The sequence below is a fragment of the Oenanthe melanoleuca genome, linkage group LGE22 (genome assembly GCF_029582105.1).
Source record: "Oenanthe melanoleuca isolate GR-GAL-2019-014 linkage group LGE22, OMel1.0, whole genome shotgun sequence".
In the NCBI taxonomy this organism is placed as follows: domain Eukaryota; kingdom Metazoa; phylum Chordata; class Aves; order Passeriformes; family Muscicapidae; genus Oenanthe; species Oenanthe melanoleuca.
The window spans coordinates 604,435-625,437 of record NC_079363.1 but is presented as its reverse complement, the minus strand read 5'-3'; the positions used below and the strand labels follow the sequence as shown (position 1 = coordinate 625,437).

The 21,003-nt window shown below is 67.8% G+C and overlaps 1 protein-coding gene across 2 annotated transcripts; it reads right to left on the bottom strand.

The window, feature by feature from the left end:
• Window positions 1-127: 127 nt before the first annotated feature.
• On the bottom strand, window positions 128-19,844 carry RAPGEF3 (Rap guanine nucleotide exchange factor 3). Of its 2 annotated transcripts, none has more exons than XM_056515162.1 (27): window positions 19,543-19,844; window positions 14,170-14,223; window positions 13,586-13,692; window positions 12,759-12,877; window positions 12,517-12,685; window positions 11,924-12,008; window positions 11,443-11,503; window positions 10,881-10,957; window positions 9,926-10,072; window positions 9,743-9,846; window positions 7,695-7,786; window positions 6,606-6,684; window positions 6,284-6,434; window positions 6,120-6,202; window positions 5,390-5,429; window positions 5,201-5,282; window positions 4,975-5,133; window positions 4,792-4,889; window positions 4,535-4,660; window positions 3,728-3,909; window positions 3,552-3,642; window positions 3,388-3,438; window positions 2,509-2,596; window positions 2,373-2,437; window positions 2,192-2,246; window positions 1,740-1,811; window positions 128-1,517 (listed from the first exon to the last, which is right to left on the bottom strand). In XM_056515162.1, exons 1-27 carry the CDS (start codon window positions 19,774-19,776, stop codon window positions 1,399-1,401), a joined length of 2,790 nt encoding a protein of 929 aa, XP_056371137.1. In that variant the 5' UTR covers window positions 19,777-19,844; the 3' UTR covers window positions 128-1,398. The 2 variants fall into 2 exon arrangements, with proteins under 2 accessions (XP_056371137.1, XP_056371138.1); XM_056515163.1 differs by having other exon boundaries at window positions 7,695-7,783.
• Between the last annotated feature and the right edge of the window lie 1,159 nt (window positions 19,845-21,003).

Below are 21,003 nucleotides of genomic sequence, written 5' to 3'. Positions count from 1 at the left end.
CTCTCCCTCAGCCCTCACTCATTCCCTGAGCTGTCCCCTCCCGGTGCCAGCGCTGTGTCACCTCCGCTGGGGTGACCTGGCCACCCCCAGGTCACTCGGGGCCACCAAAGAAGAACGGGAGGCGCAGCCGTGTGTACAAAAATATCTCTATTGCTGTGCCGCCGCTGCGGCCGCCCGCCCGGAGCACAGCGGGGCCGGGTCTGGGTCCATGGCCGAGCTCCAGCACAGCCCGGGCCGGGTCTGGGTCCATGGCCGAGCCCCAGCACAGCCCGGGCCGGGTCTGGGTCCATGGCCGAGCCCCAGCACAGCCCGGGCCGGGTCTGGGTCCATGGCCGAGCCCCAGCACAGCCCGGGCCGGCTCTGGGTCCGTGGCCGAGCTCCAGCACAGCCCGGGCCGGGTCTGGGTCCATGGCCGAGCCCCAGCACAGCCCGGGCCGGCTCTGGGTCCGTGGCCGAGCTCCAGCACAGCCCGGGCCGGCTCTGGATCCATGGCCGAGCCCCAGCACAGCCCGGGCCGGGTCTGGGTCCATGGCCGAGCCCCAGCACAGCCCGGGCCGGGTCTGGGTCCATGGCCGAGCCCCAGCACAGCCCGGGCCGGGTCTGGGTCCATGGCCGAGCCCCAGCACAGCCCGGGCCCGCTCTGGGTCCATGGCCGAGCCCCAGCACAGCCCGGGCCGGGTCTGGGTCCATGGCCGAGCCCCAGCACAGCCCGGGCCGGGTCTGGGTCCATGGCCGAGCCCCAGCACAGCCCGGGCCCGCTCTGGGTCCATGGCCGAGCCCCAGCACAGCCCGGGCCGGGTCTGGGTCCATGGCCGAGCCCCAGCACAGCCCGGGGCCGCCGGGAGCAGAGCCGGGGGCGGCTCGGCTGCGCCCTCGCTCCGGGCTGCCATCTCCCCACTCTGAGCCCCCATCCCTGCTCTGGGCCCCCGCCCTCCGTCAGAACTGCCTCAGGACCCCCATCCCTGCTCCAGGCTCCCATCCTCGCTCTGGGCTCCCCTCCTCACTCTGAGCCCCCATCCTTGGTCAGGACCCCCATCCCTGCTCCGGGTCGCCATCCTTGGTCCGAACCCCCGTCCCTGCTCCGGGTCCCCATCCTCCGTCCGAGCCCCCGTCCCTGCTCCGGGTCCCCATCCTCCGTCCGAGCCCCCGTCCCTGCTCCGGGTCCCCATCCTTGGTCCGAGCCCCCGTCCCTGCTCCGGGTCCCCATCCTCCATCCGAGCCCCCGTTCCTGCTCCGGGTCCCCATCCTCCATCCGAGCCCCCATCCTTTCTCCGGGTCCCCATCCTGCATCCGAACCCCCATCCCTGCTCCGGGTCCCCATCCTCCGTCCGAGCCCCCGTCCCTGCTCCGGGTCCCCATCCTCCATCCGAGCCCCCGTCCCTCTGCAGCCCCCGCCCCTCAGGGCTCCAGCTCCCGGGACAGCCTCAGCAGCTCCTTCTGGCTGTCGATGGCCCTCAGGTGCTGCAGGTAGGCCCAGGTGCACACGGGGCTCCTCACGCTCAGGGACTGCTCCGAGCCTGCGGGAGGGATGAGATCAGGGTTGGGGTCCCTCCGTCCCCCGTCACAGCCCTGCGGGATCCCCCAGCCCCTGGATCCCCCTGCGCCGCCTCTGTCATCCCCAAACCTCCCAAAATCGCACAGGGCTGGCTCAGGGACCCCCCCCACGGATCCCACACTCAGCTCAGGGACCCCCACAGAGATTTGGGGGCGGGATTGGGGTGGGATCGATGAATTCGTACACGTGGAGATCCTGATGGCCTTGGCGTCCTCGGGCCGGTGCGAGGAGCGGGTCCGGAGCGGGGACAGCGGGGCTGGTGGGGGACAGACAGAGGAGGGGGCTCAGCCCCGTCCCCGAAAGCTCAGCCCAGTCCCGAGGGGCTCAGCCCCTCCCCAGGGACCCTCCCCAGGGATCCTCCCGCCCCTCCCCAGGGACCCTCCAGCCCCTCCCCAGGGACCCTCCCCAGGGACCCCCCAGCCCCTCCCCAGGGACCTCCCGCCCCTCCCCAGGGACATTCCAGCCCCTCCCCAGGGACCCTCCCCAGGGACCCTCCCGCCCCTCCCCCGCCCCTCCCCAAGGACCCTCCCTCCCCTCCCTCAGGGACCATCTCCTCCCCCAGGGACACTCCAGCCTCTCCCCAGGGACCCTCCCCAGGGACCCTCCCGCCCCTCCCCAGCCCCCCCGAGCACTCACCGTGTGCGTGGCCCCGGCAGCGCTGCAGGACTCGCACGGTTTTGGCCATCATGTGCTGTGGGGGAGGCACGGGGGTCACCCCGAAATCGCCGTCCCTGGCGCGGCTGTGACCCCCCGGCGGCTCCAGCGGCAGAGCTCTGCGGGCCGGGGGCACACGGAGGGGTCACCGCCCCCCACTCACCATCTTCTCGAAGTTGATGAGGTTCTCGGCCAGCGTGCGGTTCCCCTCGTGGATGAAGGTCATGTCTGGGGGGGGGTTTGGGGATCAGAGGGGCCCCCCGGACACACCCAGAGGGTCCCCAGAGCCGGGCACCCACCTTTGAGCAGCAGGGGCACGAAGGGGATGATGGGGGGGCTCAGCTTGGCCACGGCCAGGCGGTAAACGCGGTGGTTCCACGACGGGTCCTGCGGGGACACGGGGACACGGGGAGGACACGAGGGGACACGGGGGGACAGCGGCACTCCCGTCCCCCATTGCTCCGGGGGCAAATCCCACCGGGAAGGGGGACACGGGGCAGGAAAGGGACACAGGGTGGGAAAGGGGACATGGGGTGGGAGGGGGACGTGGGGAAGGAAAGGGGACATGGGACAGGAAAGGGGACACGGGACAGGAAAGGGGACACGGGACAGGAAAGGGAATATGGGACAGGAAAGGGAATATGGGACAGGAAAGGGGACAAGGGACAAGAAAGGGGACACGGGACAGGAAAGGGGACAAGAAGCAGGAAAGGGGACACGGGACAGGAAAGGGACACGGGACAGGGGACAGGAAAGGGGGACACGGGACAGGACAGGGGACACGGGACAGGAAGGGGGACACGGGGCAGGAAAGGGGACACGGGACAGGACAGGGACACAGGGCAGGAAAGGGGAAATGGGACAGGAAAGGGGACATGGGACAGGAAAGGGACTATGGGACAGGAAAGGGACACGGGACAGGAAAGGGGACACGGGACAGGAAAGGGGACACGGGACAGGAAAGGGGACATGGGACAGGAAAGGGAATATGGGACAGGAAAGGGATATGGGACAGGAAAGGGGACATGGGACAGGAAGGGGGACAAGGGACAGGAAAGGGACACGGGACAGGAAGGGGGACACGGGACAGGAAAGGGACACGGGACAGGAAAGGGGACACGGGACAGGAAAGGGGACACGGGACAGGAAAGGGACACGGGACAGGGGGCTGTGCTCACCAACATCCTCTCCAGGGCCGAGTGCAGCTTCCGGATCTTGTGGGGCAACCTCTGCACGGGGACAGGGACACGGGGACAGGGACACGGGGCTGGGACCCGCCTGTCCCACCCCAGCGACCCGCGGCTGTCCCACCTCCCTGTCCCCTCCCTGCCCCTCCTGTCACCTCCCAGGTCTTGGCCAGCCGGGTCACGGCCGTGTTGCCCACACCGAACATCACCGCGAAGAAGGAATTCAGGTTCTTCTGCTCCTTGAGGCTGCAGGCGGGGACGGGGACGGCTCAGGGACGGGGACGGGGCAGGAGGGGACAGTGACAGTGGCGGGGACATGACGGGCACTCACTGCGCCGCCAGTTTGATGAACTTGCGCAGGAGCTGCGCTCGCCGCCCGAGCTCGGGGCACAGGCACAGCTCGGTGGCCACCCAGAACTGCAGCTCGTTGAAGCGCCGCATCACCCGCGCCAGGTTGGCCGTGGCCACCTCGTGGAACTGCTGCGGGCCCACGATGTAGTGGATCATTTCCACCTGAGAGAGCGGCGGGTGAGGGGTGTCCTGGTCCTGAGGGGGGTCCTGGTACTGAGGGGTGTCCTTGTCCCTGAGGGGTGTCCTGGTCCTGAGGGGCGTCCTTGTCCCTGAGGGGTGTCCTGGTCCTAAGGGGTGTCCTGGTACTGAGGGGCGTCCTTGTCCCTGAGGGGTGTCCTGGTCCTAAGGGGTGTCCTGGTACTGAGGGGGGTCCTGGTACTGAGGGGTGTCCTTGTCCCTGAGGGGTGTCCTGGTCCTGAGGGGCGTCCTTGTCCCTGAGGGGTGTCCTGGTCCTAAGGGGTGTCCTGGTACTGAGGGGCGTCCTTGTCCCTGAGGGGTGTCCTGACCTATGAGGGGTGTCCCAACCCTGAGGGGTGTCCTGACCCTCCCTGAGGGGTGTCCTTGTCTCTGAGGGGTGTCCTTATCCCTGAGGGGTGTCCTGATCCTCCCTGAGGGGTGTCCTGATCTCTGAGAGGTGTCCCAACCCTGAGGGGTGTCCCAACCCTGAGAGGTGTTCCGACCCTGAGGGGTGTCCTTGTCCTGAGGGGTGTTCCGACCCTGAGGGGTGTCCTGACCCTCCCTGAGGGGTGTCCCGGCCCCCCCAGAGCGCCCCCCGTGCCCTCCAGACCTGGTGGATGCTCTTGAAGAGGCTCCAGTCATAGTCCGTCAGGTGGCTGGCCAGTTCCTTGGAGCTGATCAGGTCCAGCGTGTCCGAGGAACCCGCGTGGGGGCCCAGCTGCTCCGGGTGGGGGGTCTGGGCACGGGACAGGACCCCTGAGCAAACCCCGCTGAGTCCGGGCTCGGACACCCCACACCGAGGCACCGCCGCCCCCAACCCTCTCTGGGGAGGGGTCTGCCCAGCCCGGACCCCCGCCCCGCTCTCACCAGGCTGCCCAGCTCGTCCACGCTGACCACGAACAGCCTCTCGTTGAGGCCCAGCGCCGTGAACACGCCCACGGCGTCCTGCGGCAGCACCGCTCTGTCTGCGGGGAGGGACGGGCGGGATGGCGAGCGGGGACAAACCCCGGCTGGCCCGGCCACAGAGCCGCCCCCGGGGAGCCCCCTCACCTCCGGCCGAGTTCACCCGGACCAGCACGAGCTCCCGGTCCCGGTCCCGGTCCCGGCCCAGCCGCGGCGCCAGCGCCCGCAGCACGTCCCGCACCGAGGCGTTCACGGGCAGCACCGGCACCAGGCACGAGTGGTCGGCCCTGAAGATCTCGTAGGGCACTGGGAGGGGACAAAAGTCACCTCGGTGTCCCCAGGCCGCGGGGACGGTCCCCGGCGCCGGCAGTACCTTTGTCCTGCGCTCTCAGGGCGCTGGTGCTGTCCAGGATCGGCTCCTCGGGGCTCCCGAGCCAAATTCCCGAACTGCGGGACTGGAAAGGGGGGGCAGAGGGGGGGCCTCAGCCAGCGGCCCCCGGGGGGGTCCCCGAAGGGCAGAGGGGACCCAGAGCGTGCCCTGTCACCCCTCGGGGGTCCCTACCTTGGGTTGGGGGGACACGCTGCCGTCACCGTTCTCCAGCCTGAGGGAGGGGAAGGGGGAGGATGGAACCGCCGGGAACCGCACCGGGAGCGGCGACCCTGGATTCGGGGTCACCCCTGGGGTTCGGGGTCACCCCTGGGATTAGGGGTCACCCCTGGGATTCGGGTCACCCCCGGGGTTCGGGTCACCCCTGGGATTAGGGGTCACCCCTGGGATTCGGGTCACCCTCTAGGTTCGGGTCACCCTCGGGGTTCGGGGTCACCCCTGGGATTCGGGTCATCCCCGGGGTTCGAGTCACCCCCCGGGTTCGGGGTCACCCCTGGGGTTCGGGTCACCCTCGGGGTTCGGGGTCACCCCCGGGGTTCGGGTCATCCCCGGGCTTCGGGGTCACCCTCGGGGTTCGGGGTCACCCCCGGGGTTCGGGTCACCCCTGGGGTTCGGGGTCACCCTCGGGGTTCGGGTCACCCCCGGGGTTCGGGGTCACCCCCGGGGTTCGGGTCATCCCTGGGGTTCGGGTCACTCCTGACCCCTCCTGTGTGTGACACCCTCCCCCGGCCGGGCCGCACCCCGGGACAAGGTGACGCCCCAAAAGTTCCTCCCTAGGGAAGCGCAGCCCCGGCGTGTCCCCAGGGAGGGACCCGGCACGCGCGGTGACATCGGGGACACTGAGGGACATCAGGGGACACCGGGGGACATCGGGGGGACACCGGGGGATACCGGGGCGACTCACGCTCGGGGTCGCCGCCTCTCCTGGCCCTGCTCCTGGCCCAGCCCGCCCAGCTGGGGGTCCCGGCTCGCCAGGTCCGCCAGGTTCTGTGGGGACAGCGGGCACGGGGTGAGCTCGGGGCTGTCCCCGCGCTGTCCCCGCGCTGTCCCCGCTGTCCCCTCCGGTACCTGCAGCAGGGCCGTGGTGCTGCGGTCGCCCTGCAGCAGCCGCCCGTAGAGCAGCACCCACTGGCTGACGAGCCGCAGGACCTTGCGCCGCTTGCGCAGGGAATAGGCGGCCTTGTCCCGCTCCGAGCCCTCCAGCGGCTCCGCGCGGAAACTGGGACCAGTCAAGGACACCAGCGACGCGTCAGGGGGCAGGGACATCCCGGGGATGTCGCCCCGGGGGATGGTGGAGCCCGCAAAGGGCTCCCCCCGCCCAGCGTGTCCCCAGCGGGTGGCGCGCCCCAGTGTCCCCCAGTCCCGCCCAGCTCCCGCAGCTGAAGGATACTGGTGCAGCAGCGCCCGGCAGAGCTGCGAGGTCGGCATGAACACGGTGTAGGTGAGCAGGAAATCGCCCAGCAGCGTGTCTGCGGCGAGCAGCGAGTGTCACTGCTGTCCCGAATTGTCACTGCTGTCCCAAATCGTCACTGCTGTCCCCACTGTCACTGCTGTCCCCTCTGTCACTGCTGTCCCGAATTGTCACTGCTGTCCCCACTGTCACTGCTGTCCCCTCTGTCACTGCTGTCCCAAATTGTCACTGCTGTCCCAAATTGTCACTGCTGTCCCGAATTGTCACTGCTGTCCCAAACTGTCACTGCTGTCCCCCCTGTCCCTGCTGTCCCCTCTGTCACTGCTGTCCCCACTGTCACTGCTGTCCCCCACTGTCACTGCTGTCCCAAGTTGTCACTGCTGTCCTGAATTGTCACTGCTGTCCCCTCTGTCACTGCTGTCCCCTCTGTCACTGCTGTCCCCTCTGTCCCTGCTGTCCCAAATCGTCACTGCTGTCCCGAATTGTCACTGCTGTCCCAAACTGTCACTGCTGTCCCCCCTGCCCCTGCTGTCCCCTCTGTCACTGCTGTCCCCACTGTCACTGCTGTCCCCTCTGTCACTGCTGTCCCAAATTGTCACTGCTGTCCCCCACTGTCACTGCTGTCCCCTCTGTCACTGCTGTCCCAAATTGTCACTGCTGTCCCCCACTGTCACTGCTGTCCCAAGTTGTCACTGCTGTCCCCTCTGTCACTGCCGTCCCCAGCACCCTGGGGACACGGGGACCGCAGCCTGGGCTGTCCCCAGCGCGGGGCGGGGACAGATTTTGTCCCTAAACCGCTCGGGAGGGGCTGGGTCGGTGCCGGCGGTGGGAAGGGGGTGGCGGGGGCTGTCCCCAGGGCAGGGCGGTGACACCGGCTGGCATTTGTGACCCTCTGGGGACATCTCCCGGCTCCCGGGTCCCTCCCCCCCGGAGGCGCCGCCCTCTCCCGAGCCTCGCCCTTTGGGGGATTTTGGGCGATTCCCGGGTGGGACGGGCGGGATTTGGGGTTGGACGCCAACCCCGGGTGGCTTTGGGACTGTCCCCGGCTCAGGGGACACTCGCACGCACCCACGGGGTCGTAGAGGGTGGCATCGAGCCTCATGAACTCCAGCAGGTGCTCCAGGATCTTCTCGGGGGTCCCGGCCATCACCAGGAACCTGCTGGGGACACGCGCGGCGGGGCCGGGTTGGTGACACCGCTCCTGTCCCTTTGTTCGGCCCCAAAAGGGCCCGAGGGAAAGGGCGGGGGGGAGGGATGGGGACAGGAGAGGGACAGGGACGGGACAGGGGACAGGGACAGTGGGACAGGGACAGGAGACAGGGACAGGGACAGTGGGACAGGGACAGGGACGGGACAGGGACAGAGGGGACACAGGGAGGGACAGGGACAGGGGACAGGGACAGGGAGACGCGGGGGACAGGGGACAGGGACAGGGACAGGAGCAGGGACAGGGACAGGGACAGGGACAGGGGACAGGGGGACAGGGGAGAGGGACAGGGGACAGGGACACAGGGACAGGGACAGGAACAGGGACAGGACAGGGAGAGGGACAGGGACAGGGACATGGGGACAGGGACAGGGACAGGACAGGGACAGGGACGGGGACAGGACAGGGAGAGGGACAGGGGACAGGGACAGGACAGGGACAGGAACAGGGACAGGACAGGGAGAGGGACAGGGACAGGGACAGGGACAGGGACAGGGACAGGGACAGGGACAGGGACGGGGACAGGGACAGGGACAGGGGACAGGGGACAGGGACAGGGACAGGGGACAGGGACAGGGACAGGGGACAGGGACAGGGACAGGGACAGGGGTGTCACCTGCTGCGTGGGGGTCAGGGACAGAGGGGGGCAGGAGCAGGAGTGGCACCTGCCATAAGGGGACAGGCACAGAGGTGTCACCTGCCACAAGGGGCACAGGAGTGTCACCTGCCATATGAGGGATGGGGACAGGGATGTCACCTGCCACAAGGGCACAGGGACAGGAGTGTCACCTGCCATAAGGGGGATAGAGGTGCCACCTGCTGCTCAGGGGACAGGGGCAGGAGTGTCACCTGCCCCAAGGGGCAGATGTGTCACCTGCCACAAGGGGCACAGGGACAGGAGTGTCACCTGCCATAAGAGGGAGGGAGACAGGAGTGTCACCTGCCAGAAGGGGGACAGAGGCGCCACCTGCTGCTCAGGGGACAGGGACAGCGGTGTCACCTGCCACAAGGGACAGGGGCAGTGGTGTCACCTGCCACAAGGGACAGGGACAGATGTGTCACCTGCCATAAGGGGTCAGTGGCAGGAGTGTCACCTGCCATAAGGGGCAGGCACAGGCACAGAGTGTCACCTGCCACAAGGGACCAGGGACAGGGACAGCAGTGTCACCTGCCACAAGGGACACAGGCACAGAGTGTCACCTGCCACAAGGGACACAAGGACGGGGTGTCACCTGCCACAAGGGACACAGGCACAGAGTGTCACCTGCCACAGGGGACACAAGGACAGGGTGTCACCTGCCACAAGGGACACAGGGACAGCAGTGTCACCTGCCACAAGGGACACAGGGACAGGGTGTCACCTGCCACAAGGGGACAGGGACAGCAGTGTCACCTGCCACAAGGGACACAGGGACAGGGTGTCACCTGCCACAAGGGGCAGATGTGTCACCTGCCACAAGGGACACAGGGACGGGGTGTCACCTGCCAGAAGGGGACAGGGACAGGGACAAGGACAGGGTGTCACCTGCCACAAGGGACACAAGGACGGGGTGTCACCTGCCACAAGGGACACAGGGACAGGGTGTCACCTGCCACAAGGGACACAAGGACAGGGTGTCACCTGCCACAGGGGACACAGGGACGGGGTGTCACCTGCCACAGGGGACACAAGGACAGAGTGTCACCTGCCACAAGGGACACAAGGACGGGGTGTCACCTGCCACAGGGGACACAAGGACAGAGTGTCACCTGCCACAAGGGACACAAGGACAAGGTGTCACCTGCCACAAGGGACACAGGGACAGGGTGTCACCTGCCACAAGGGACACAGGGACGGGGTGTCACCTGCCACAGGGGACACAGGGACAGGGTGTCACCTGCCACAAGGGACACAGGGACGGGGTGTCACCTGCCGCTGCGCGCCGAGGCCGCGGGGCCGCCCTGCAGGTCCCTCTGCAGCACCAGCACCACCCGCCCGTGCTCCTTCAGCCGCACCGTGTTGGCCTCCACGTCCTGGGGGGACGGAATTCCCGGAATTCCCGAACCAGTCCCCGGGATTCCCGGGTCCCCCGCGGCCGGAGCGCGGCCCCACCTTGAGGATGCGGTGGAAGTCGCGCTTGTCCACGCGCAGGAAGTGGCAGTTGTCCTCCCGCAGCAGGATGGTGGCCGCGCGCGGCGCGTCGTTCACCAGCGCCAGCTGCCCGAAATCGTCCCCCTCGTGCAGGGTGGCCACCAGGCCCTGGGGACAGCGGGGTGTGACACTGGGTGACATTGGGGGGACATTGGGGGGACATTGGGGTGACCACCAGGCCCTGGGGACAGCGGGGTGGTGACACTGGGTGACATTGGGGGGACATTGGGGTGGCCACCAGGCCCTGGGGACAGCGGGGTGTGACACTGGGTGACACTGGGGGGACATTGGGGTGGCCACCAGGCCCTGGGGACAGCGGGGTGAGGGGTGTGACACTGGGGGGACATTGGGGTGGCCACCAGGCCCTGGGGACACGCGGGGTGTGACACTGGGTGACATTGGGGGGACATTGGGGGGACATTGGGGTGGCCACCAGGCCCTGGGGACAGCGGGGTGTGACACTGGGTGACATTGGGGTGACATTGGGGTGACATTGGGGTGGCACTGGGGTGGCACTGGGGTGACATTGGGGTGGCACTGGGGTGACATTGGGTGACATTGGGGTGACATTGGGGTGGCACTGGGGTGACGTTGGGGTGACATTGGGGTGACACTGGGGTGACATTGACGTGACATTGGGGTGACATTGGGGTGACGTTGGGGTGACATTGGGGTGACATTGGGGTGACACTGGGTGACATTTGGGTGACACTGGGGTGACATTGGGTGACATTGGGGTGACATTGGGGTGGCACTGGGGTGACATTGGGTGACACTGGGTGACATTGGGGTGACATTGGGGTGACATTGGGGTGACATTGGGGTGACATTGGGGTGACACTGGGTGACATTGGGGTGACATTGGGTGTCCCCAGAGTGTCCCCAGAGCGCCACCCCCCCGCGGGGACACACCCACCTTGCCGTGGGTGACCACGTTGACCGAGCCCTTCCAGATGATGTACCAGGAGGTGCCTTTGTCACCTTGGCTGAAAACTGTCACACACCCGGGAGAAAAGGGGGAAAAAAATCCACAATTCTGGGAAGAGCCCCGGGTGGAAAATCCACAATTCTGGGAACAGCCCCGGGGTGGAAAATCCACAATTTTGGGAACAGCCCCGGGGTGGGAAATCCACAATTTTGGGAACAGCCCCGGGGTGGGAAATCCACAATTTTGGGAAGGTGGAAAATCCACAATTCTGGGAACAGCCCCGGGGTGGGAAATCCACAATTCTGGGAAGGTGGAAAATCCACAATTCTGGGAACAGCCCCGGGGTGGAAAATCCACAATTTTGGGAACAGCCCCGGGTGGAAAATCCATAATTTTGGGAACAGCCCCGGGTGGAAAATCCATAATTTTGGGAACAGCCCCGGTGTCCCCGGGGTGGAAAATCCACAATTTTGGGAACAGCCCCGGGTGGAAAATCCACAATTTTGGGAAGGTGGAAAATCCACGATTTTGGGAAGAGCCCCCGACTCACGGACGGTGCCCGCTCGCTGGTGCCCCTCGAACACGAGCACGGCCGCCAGCTCCCGTTTCACCTGCGCCAGGGGACAGATCTGTCACCGCCGGCCGGGAGGGGACCGGGGACGGGAAATACGGGGAGGGGTCGGGGGAGGGACGGGGACGGTCGGGGGAGGATGGTTGGATGGGAAGGAACGGGGGGCAGGAAGATCTGGGGGGCAGGGGAGGCGCCTGGACAGGGATCAGGAGGATTTGGGGACAGGGGACACCCCGACAGGATTTGGGGACAGGGGACACCCCGACAGGGTTTGGGGACCGGGGGGACACCCCGACACTCAGACCCCGCAGGATTTGGGGACCGGGGGGACACCCCGCAGGGTTTGGGGACCGGGGGACACCCCGCAGGGTTTGGGGACAGGGGGACACCCCGACAGGGTTTGGGGACCGGGGGGACACCCCGACACCCAGACCCCGCAGGGTTTGGGGACCTCACGCACCGAGTTGGAGAGATGAGCCACGGCTTTGATGTGAAGCAGCTCCTCGAAAATCAGCTCCAGCTCGTCCTGCGTGCGCTGGGCGGGCCTGGGAGGGGCGGGGGGGTCACCCCGGTCAGCGGCTCCCTGCGCCCCCCTCCCCATCCCCCCTTTCCCTTTTTTTTTTTGGGTCACCACCCCCTCAGCAGCCCCAGACCCGCCGAGCAGGGTCCAGACGGATCCCGGGAGGTTCAAAAAGACCCCCCGGAGGTGCACAAAGACCCCCGGAGGGGCACAAAGACCCCCGGAGGTGCACAAAGACCCCCCGGAGGGGCACAAAGACCCCTGGGAGGGGCACAAAGACCCCTGGGAGGTGCACAAAGACCCCCGGAGGGGCACAAAGACCCCCCGAAGTGGAAGGGACCCCCGGAGGGGCACAAAGACCCCCTGGAGGGGCACAAAGACCCCCCGAGGTGGAAGGGACCCCCGGAGGGGCACAAAGACCCCCGAAGGGGCACAACGACCCCCGGAGGTGCAAAGGGACCCCCCTGGAGGTGGCAAGGACCCCCGGAGGGGCACAAAGACCCCCCGAGGTGGCAGGGACCCCCGGCACTCACGGCTTGCGCAGGGCCGTGGCGAGCAGCGCGTCGGGGCCGAGCTGCGCCAGCAGCCCCAGCGCCTCCGGCAGCCCCTCGGGGTCCCCCGGGCCCGGCTCGGGGCTCGGCTCCGGCTCGGCGAGGCGATAGAACTGACTGTCCTTGTCCTGGAAGTGCCACTCCTGCCGCACTGCGGGGGCATGGCGCGGTCAGCTCGGCTCGGGACCCCCCCCGAGACCCCCGGGGTCGCGGCCCGAGCTCACCGTGGGTCAGCACGCCGCTGTCCAGCAGCACCTGCCCGATGCCCACGGCCTGGCCGCGCGTGGGGACCGCGCCCGAGCTCAGCAGCGAGTCCACGAGAGCCTTGCCCGAGCAGCACTGCCTGGGAGGGGGGCGGTGAGAGACCCCCAGGGCACCCCCCGAACTCCCCAGAGCCCGGAGGGAGACAGTGAGTGAGAGACCCCCAGGGCACCCCCCGAACTCCCCAGAGCCCCCAGAGCCGGGAGGGGGGCGGTGAGAGACCCCCAGGGCACCCCCCGAACCCCCAGAGCCCGGAGGGAGACAGTGAGTGAGAGACCCCCAGGGCACCCCCCGAACTCCCCAGAGCCCCCAGAGCCGGGAGGGAGGCGGTGAGAGACCCCCGAGAGCATCCCCCGAACCCCCAGAGTCCCCGAGCCCCCCAGAGCCCCCTGACAGCCCCCCCAGAGCCCCCCCGAGCCCTCCAGACCCCCCGAGCCCCCACAGACCCCCTGACAGCCCCCCAGACCCCCCGAACCCCCACAGAGCCCCTGACAGCCCCCCCAGAGCCCCCCCCCCGAGCCCCCCAGAGCCCCCTGACAGCCCCCCCAGAGCCCCTGACAGCCCCCCAGACCCCCCGAACCCCCACAGAGCCCCTGACAGCCCCCCCAGAGCCCCCCCCCGAGCCCTCCAGACCCCCCGAGCCCCCCCAGAACCCCCTGACAGCCCCCCCTGAGCCCCCGAGCCCCCCCTGAGCCCCCCCAGAGCCCCCGCCAGAGCCCCCTGGCAGACCCCCAGAGCTCCCCCAGACCCCCCTCGCCCCCCCTCGCCCCCCTCGCCCCCCGGCCCGCACCGGTGGTGCCGCAGGTGACGTTTGTGGTCGCGGATGAGGCCGGGCCGGGCGCTGCTCAGGTGGGCGAGCAGGAGCTTCCCCGCTCGCCAAACCCGCCCCGAGGATGCCTGGGGGGGAGGAGGGGCGAGGGGGGCTGGGCTGGGCTGGGCTGGGCTGCCACTGTCCCCACAGTGTCCCCACAGTGTCCCCACAGTGTCCCCACACTGACCCCGGGTCGCCACCGGCCACCCCGGCATGGAGTGACCGCCCCATGGCGATGGGACAGGGGGTGCTCCACCCCACAGAATATCGGGGTGCTCCTGCCCCACACAATATCGGGGTGCTCCAACCCCACAGAATACCGGGGTGCTCCAGCCCCACACAATATCGGGGTGCTCCAGCCCCACACAATACCGGGGTGCTCCTGCCCCACAGAATATCGGGGTGCTCCTGCCCCACAGAATATCGGGGTGCTCCAACCCCACACAATTCTGGGGTGCTCCAGCCCCACAGAATATCGGGGTGCTCCGGCCCCACACAATTCTGGGGTGCTCCCGCCCCCCTCAGCCCCCACAGGCTCCCCAAATTCACGTCCCTGCCCCCACCTGGGTGATGCTGTGTCCATAGTCCAGGCTGGATTCCGAGTCCAGGAGCGGGGTCTGGAAAACCAAAGGGGGGGATGGGGGGGGTTTGGGGGGCTCTGCTGAGCCCCCCTCACCCCGCTGAGCCACGGGAGGGGGTCCTGAAACCCCCAGAGTGGCCCCACATGTTCACCAGGTGAGGCAGCAGCTGAAATCCTGAATCCAGAACCCAAATCCTGAACCGAGCCCCCATTCCCGAACCCAGCACCCAAATCCCGAACCCAGCACCCAGTTCTCCACCCCAGCACCCATTTCCTGAGCCCCGACCCCATTTCCCGGGCACAGATCCTGACTCCAGCCCCTCCCTGGCTCTCTTTCCTCCCAGCTCTCCTCGCCGGGGATGCTCCGGGTAAAACCAGAGGCTCGGGGGAGGCCGGACCCCGAACCCGCAGCCCCGCCCGGGTCGCGGGGCCCGGGGCAGCCGCGCTCGCTCCGGGCCACGGCCCTGGACAAACAAGCCCGGCCCGCGCCCGTCAGACCCGTTCCGGGCCCCGGGAGCGCTCACGGGCACGGCCGGAGGGGCTCGGGGGGTCCCTCTGGCTGCTCCCGGCTCCGCAGCCCCCAGGGAGGGAACCCAAAAAGCGGCGGCTCCAGGGATTCCCCCGGATCCGCGGGATCCCCCCGGGATTTGTGGGATCCCCCCGGGGACCTGCGGGATTCCCCGGGATTTGTGGGATCCCCCCCCGGGGACCTGCGGAATTCCCTCGGGATCTGTGGGATCCCCCCTGGAACCTGCAGGATCCCACCCGGGATTTCCGGGATTCCCCCCCGTGACCTGCGGGATTCCCCCGGGATTTCCGGGATCCCCCCCCCTGGGACCTGCGGGATTCCCTCGGGATCTGTGGGATCCCTCCGGGACCTGCAGGATCCCACCCGGGATTTCCCACCCGGGATTTCCGGGATCCCCCCGGGGACCTGCGGGATTCCCTCGGGATCTGTGGGATCCCCCCGGGATTTCCAGGATCCCCCCGGGGATCTGCGGGATTCCCAGGATCCCACCCGGGATTTCCAGGATCCTCCCCGGGATCTGTGGGATCCAGGCAGGGAAGGTTGGAGCGATCCCAGCAGGGACGGTGCGGACACAAAGCCCAATTAAAGTTAATTAGGAGTTAATTAGCGCAGGACCCTCGAGGCTGAGCCTCCAGCGCGGCTCAGGAGCAATTCCAGGAGAGAGCAGGGAACGAGCGGCTCTGGGAACGCCGCCGGGTCCTCGGTGTCACCCGGTGTCACTCGGTGTCACACGGTGTCGCTCGGTGTCACCCGGTGTCGCTCGGTGTCACTCGGTGTCACCCGGTGTCACCCGGTGTCACTCGGTGTCACAGCGCCCGTGGCCCGGCCGCGCTGTCCCCAAGGTGGGGACACGGTGACTCAGGCGCTCTGCAAACGCAGCCGAGCGGGAACCGCTCCGAGCAAATGTTTGCGAACGGGAGGCGGCTGCGGGGACACGGAGGTGTCACCCCGGGGCTGCCTGTCACCCGTGGGTGCGGCAGGTCTGTGTCACCCGTGGGTGCAGGGATCGGTGTCACCCGTGGGTGCAGGTGAGCGCTGCCCCGGCCCCCAGAGGGGCTCTGCTGTTCCCCAGGAGAGGGGGCAGCTCCCCGGCTTTCAGATCCAGAATCCAGAACCCAAATCCCTGACCCAGAACCCAAATCCTGAACACAGGACTCAGATCCCGAACCCAGAACCCAAATCCTGAATCCAGAACACAAATCCTGAACGCAGAACGCAAATCCTGAATCCAGCAACCAAATTCTGAACCCAGCACTCAAATCCTGAATCCAGCACCAAATCCCAACCCCCCCACGCATCCTGAGGGTCCTTGAGCCCATCCCGGGGTCCCTGAGCCCCATCCCGGGGTCCCTGAACCCCATCCCGGGGGTCCTGAACCCCATCCCGGAATCCCTGAACCCCATCCCGGGGTCCCTGAACCCCATCCGGAGGTCCCAAGCCCCATCCCGGGGGTCCTGAACCCCATCCCGGGGGTCCTGAACCCCATCCTGGGGGTCCCTGAACCCCATCCGGAGGTCCCAAGCCCCATCCCGGGGGTCCCTGAACTCCATCCCGGGGGTCCCTGAACCCCATCCGGAGGTCCCAAACCCCATCCCGGGGGTCCCTGAACCGCATCCCGGGGGTCCCGGGGGTCCCGACTCTCGGCCGGCCGAGGCTGCGGATGGGCGCGGACTTTCTCCGGAGCCGTAAATCCCGAAATAGCCCCGCTTGTTTTCCTCGGGATCCCAAACAAAAGCGGCCGCGAGCACGGAACGGCCGCCGGCGCCTTGGCCGAGCGCCCGGCGCTGCCGGAATCCCGGAGAAAAGCAGGATCCCGTGGGCAGGAAGGTGGAACGGCAACTCCTTCGGAAGCTGCTCGGAGCCGAGACGGGGAGGGGGGCTCGGGGCGTCCTGCAGGGCCCGAGCCCGGGCTGGCCGCTCCAGGGAGGGGATCTGGGGGCAGCGGGAGGGTTTGGGTGACCCCAGGGCAGCCCTGGCCGTGAGGATCCCGCCGGGAAGGAGGAATCGAGTCCTTGAGCGGGATCTTTGTCTCTTGGTGTCCTTGGAGCGCGGCCCGCGGCACGGGCTGGCTCTGTGCCCCAAGGACAGAGCTGCTCCTGATTTTGGGTCTGGATTCAGGAGCTGCGGGCTCGAGGAGCCCTGGGATGGAGCTCGGGGACCTCAGAACAGGGCTCAAGGACCCCCGGGATGGGGTTCAGGGACCCCAAGATGGAGTGCGGGGAAGGCACAGAACAGGGCTCAAGGACCCCCGGGATAGGGTTCGGGACCCCAAGATCGAGTCTGGGGAACCCCCAGGGTGGGGCTCGGTTCCCCCGGGATGGGGTTCACGGACCCCAAGATCGAGTCTGGGGAATCCCCAGGGTGGGGCTCGGTTCCCCCGGGATGGGGTTCGGGACCCCAAAATCGATCCGGGGAACCCCCAGGACGGGGCTCAGCTCCCCCGGGATGGAACCCCCAGGGTGGGGCTCTGTTCCCCTAGGACGGGGTTCGGGACCCCAAGATGGAGTGCGGGGAACCCCCAGAACAGGGCTCAAGGACCCCCAGGATGGGGTTCGGGACCCCAAGATCGAGTCCGGGGAACCCCCAGGATGGGGCTCGGTTCCCCCGGGATGGGGTTCAGGGACCCCAAAATCGATCCGGGGAACCCCCAGGATGGGGCTCGGTTCCCCCGGGATGGGGTTCGGGACCCCAAGATCGAGTTCGGGATGGAGCTCGGTTCCCCCGGGATGGGGTTCGGGACCCCAAGGTGGAGTCTGGGGAACCCCCAGGGTGGCGCTCGGTTCCCCCAAGATGGAGTGCGGGGAACCCCCAGGACGGGGCTTAAGGACCCCCGGGAGGGGGTTCGGGACCCCAAGATCGAGTTTGGGGAATCCCCAGGACGGGGCTCGGTTCCCCCGGGACGGGGTTCGGGACCCCAAGATCGAGTTCGGGATGGAGCTCGGTTCCCCCGGGACGGGGTTCGGGACCCCAAAATCGATCCGGGGAACCCCCAGGACGGGGCTCGGTTCCCCCGGGACGGGGTTCGGGACCCGCTCCTGCTCCCCTGTCCTGGCCAGGGACAGTGCAGGGTGACACGGTGGCACTTGTCACTGGCACGGTGGCACTTGTCACTGGCACGGTGGCACTTGTCCCCTGGGAAGGACGGAGCAGCTTGGGGACAGCCACGTCCTTTGGAGCCGGGAGGGATTTGCTGGCGCTGGGATGGGACCCCAGGAGGGATGAGCCGGAGCCAGGACACCGGGAGGAGTTTCCAGGAGTTCCCAGGGTGGGGACAAGGGACAAAAGCGCTGCCTCAAGGCACGGCCGAGCCCGTCCCTGCTGCTCACCCGGCCCTGGAACGGCTGTGCCGGGACAAAATCCATTTTTCCTGCTCGGATCGGTTCACCTCGATCCCTAGTGTCCCCCACGGAGCAGGGATTGAGCCCAGTTTATCCCGGTTTATCCCAGTTTATCCCAGTTTATCACAGGAATGCTCGAGGCCTGCGGTGCTGCTCAAAAACCCTCCCCAAAGTTTGGTCCTAAAAATTCCAGAGTGAAAAAATAATTGGAAAAAAAAGGGGGGAAATTCTGATCAGGGAGGGAAGCCCTGTGAGGTGTGGAAATGCCCAAAATCGTCCCCCCCCAAATAATTTCGGTTTTTTTCCTTGAATGTCCCCACAGGAATGTCCCCACGGGAATATCCCATCAGGAATGACCCCAAGGAATGTCCCCATGGGAATATCCCATCAGGAATGTCCCACCGGGAATGTCCCACCGGGAATGTCCCCATGGGAACGTCCCATCACGAACGTCCTTCCTGCCGGGCTCCTGGCACCGGGCTCGTTTCACGCCCGGCTGCTCGTTCCGCTCTGCTCCACCCCGAGAGGGGCCCGGGGGAAGTGCAGAGCCTGCTCAGCTCACCTGCAGCCTCACCTGGCCCCTTCCCCCCTCACCTGCCTCCTTCCCCCTCACCCGGCCCCCCGTGCCCTCACCTGGCCCCTTCCCCCTCACCTGGCCCCTCGTGCTCTCCCCTGCACGCCCGGATTCACTCCTTGCACGCCCGGATTCACTCCCCGTGCCCTCACCTGCCTCCTTCTTCCCTCCCCTGGCTCCTTCCCCCCTCACCTGCCTCCTTCCCCCCTCACCTGGCCCCTCGTGGTGTCACCTGCACGCCTGGATTCACTCCCCGTGCCTTTACCTGGCTCCTTCCCCCTCACCTGCCTCCTTCCTTCCTCACCTGCCTCCTTCCCCCTCCCCTGGCTCCTTCCTTCCTCACCCGGCCCCTCGTGCTCTCCCCTGCACGCCCGGATTCACTCCCTGCACGCCCGGATTCACTCCCTGCACGCCCGGATTCACTCCCCGTGCCCTCCCCTGGCCCCCCGTGCCCTCACCTGCCTCCTTCCCCCCTCACCTGCCTCCTTCCCCCCTCACCTGCCTCCTTCCCCCCTCACCTGCCTCCTTCCCCCCTCACCTGGCCCCTCGTGCTCTCCCCTGCATGCCCGGATTCACTCCTTGCACGCCCGGATTCACTCCCCGTGCCCTCACCTCGCTCCTTCCCCCCTCCCCTGGCTCCCTGCACGCCTGAATTCCCTCCCTTCCTCTCCTCCCCGCATTCCCGGTGCTGAGGAGGTTCCTGGCCCCAATCCCCCAGCAGAGATTCCCTGGATTCGGGACAGGCTCCCCCCCGCTCCCCACTCACTCAGAGAAATTCCTGGATTCGGGACAGGCTCCCCCCACTCCCCAATCCTCCAGCGGATCCCCCGGATTCAGGATGAGCTCCTCCCGCTCCCCACTCCCCCCGAGGAGATTCCCCAGGATTCGGGACCCGCGGCCCCCGGCCCCACTCACCCAGCGGATCCCCTGGATGGGGGGCAGGCTCCCCCCGGCCCCCTCCAGCCGCACCTCGTAGCTGGAGCTCCGGAACAAGTGCATCCTCCCGAGCAGCGCCGAGACCCGCGCTCCGTCCGCGCCGGGACCCGCGGGGGGCTGCGGGGCGGCGCCGCCGGTTCCCGGTTCCAGCCCCGCGTCCCCCCGAGCGCCCCCGGCCGCCGCTGCCCCCGGCCCGGCCCCGCGCAGCTTCATGCGGGGGGGAGCGGGGCCATCGCGGCCGCGGGCCCGGGGCGGCTCCGGGTTCCTCGGGACGGGGCCGGGCCGGGAGCGGCTGCTCGGGACGGGGCCGGGGCGGCTCCGGGTTCCTCGGGACGGGGCCGGGGCGGCTCCGGTTTCCTCGGGACGGGGCCGGGCCGGGAGCGGCTGCTCGGGACGGGGCCGGGAGCGGTTCCTCGGGACGGGGCCGGGACGGGAGGGGCTGCTCGGGACGGGGCCGGGAGCGGCTCCGGGTTCCTCGGGACGGGGCTGGTCCGGGAGCGGTTCCTCGGGACGGGGCCGGGGCGGCTCCGGGTTCCTCGGGACGGGGCTGGGAGCGGCTGCTCGGGACGGGGCCGGGCCGGGAGCGGCTCCGCCGCCGCCGCCGCTCCGGACCCGCCCCGGGCTCGGGAGCTCCGCCCGTGGCTCCTCCCGGCGCTTTGGGGGGGACCCCGGGGCTTTGGGGTGACCCCGGGGCTTTGGGGGGGTTTGGGGGGGGGACCCCGGGGCTTGAGGCGATCCCCGAGCCCCTCGCTCAGCGGTGGGGTGAGGTCTCAGCCCCCCAAACTCGGCGCATCCTAAAATCCCTGGCCTGGATTTTTGGGGTTTCAGGAGTTGCTGAGCAGCTCGGCTAGAGGCTGCGGTAGGGAGGGGGGCGTGAGGGGTCACTGGGGTCACTGGGGTCACTGGGGGGTCACTGGGGGGTCACTGGAGGGTCCCCCCTGCCCAGCCTGGGGGATGGGAATCAGGACCCAGAGAGGCTGGGAAGGGAGGGGGGTGGGACTGGGAATGGTTTGTACTGGGGATTGTTTATACTGGGGATGGTTCCTACTGGGAATGGTTTATACTGGAATGGTTTGTACTGGGAATGGTTTGGGCTGAGAATGGTTTGTACTGGGAATGGTTTATACTGGAACGGTTTATACTGGGAATGGTTTGTACTGGTGATGGTTTGTACTGGAATGGTTTATACTGGAATGGTTTGTACTGGTGATGGTTTGTACTGGGAATGGTTTGTACTGGTGATGGTTTATACTGGAATGATTGTACTGGGAATGGTTTGTACTGGGAATGGTTTGTACTGGGAATGGTTCATACTGGGAATGGTTCATACTGGGAATGGTTCGTACTGGGAATGGTTCGTACTGGGAATGGTTTATATTGGGGAGAGGCCCCCAGCCCTCAGCCCAAGCAGCAGGGCTGGAGCGAGGCCAGCGCTCCTGG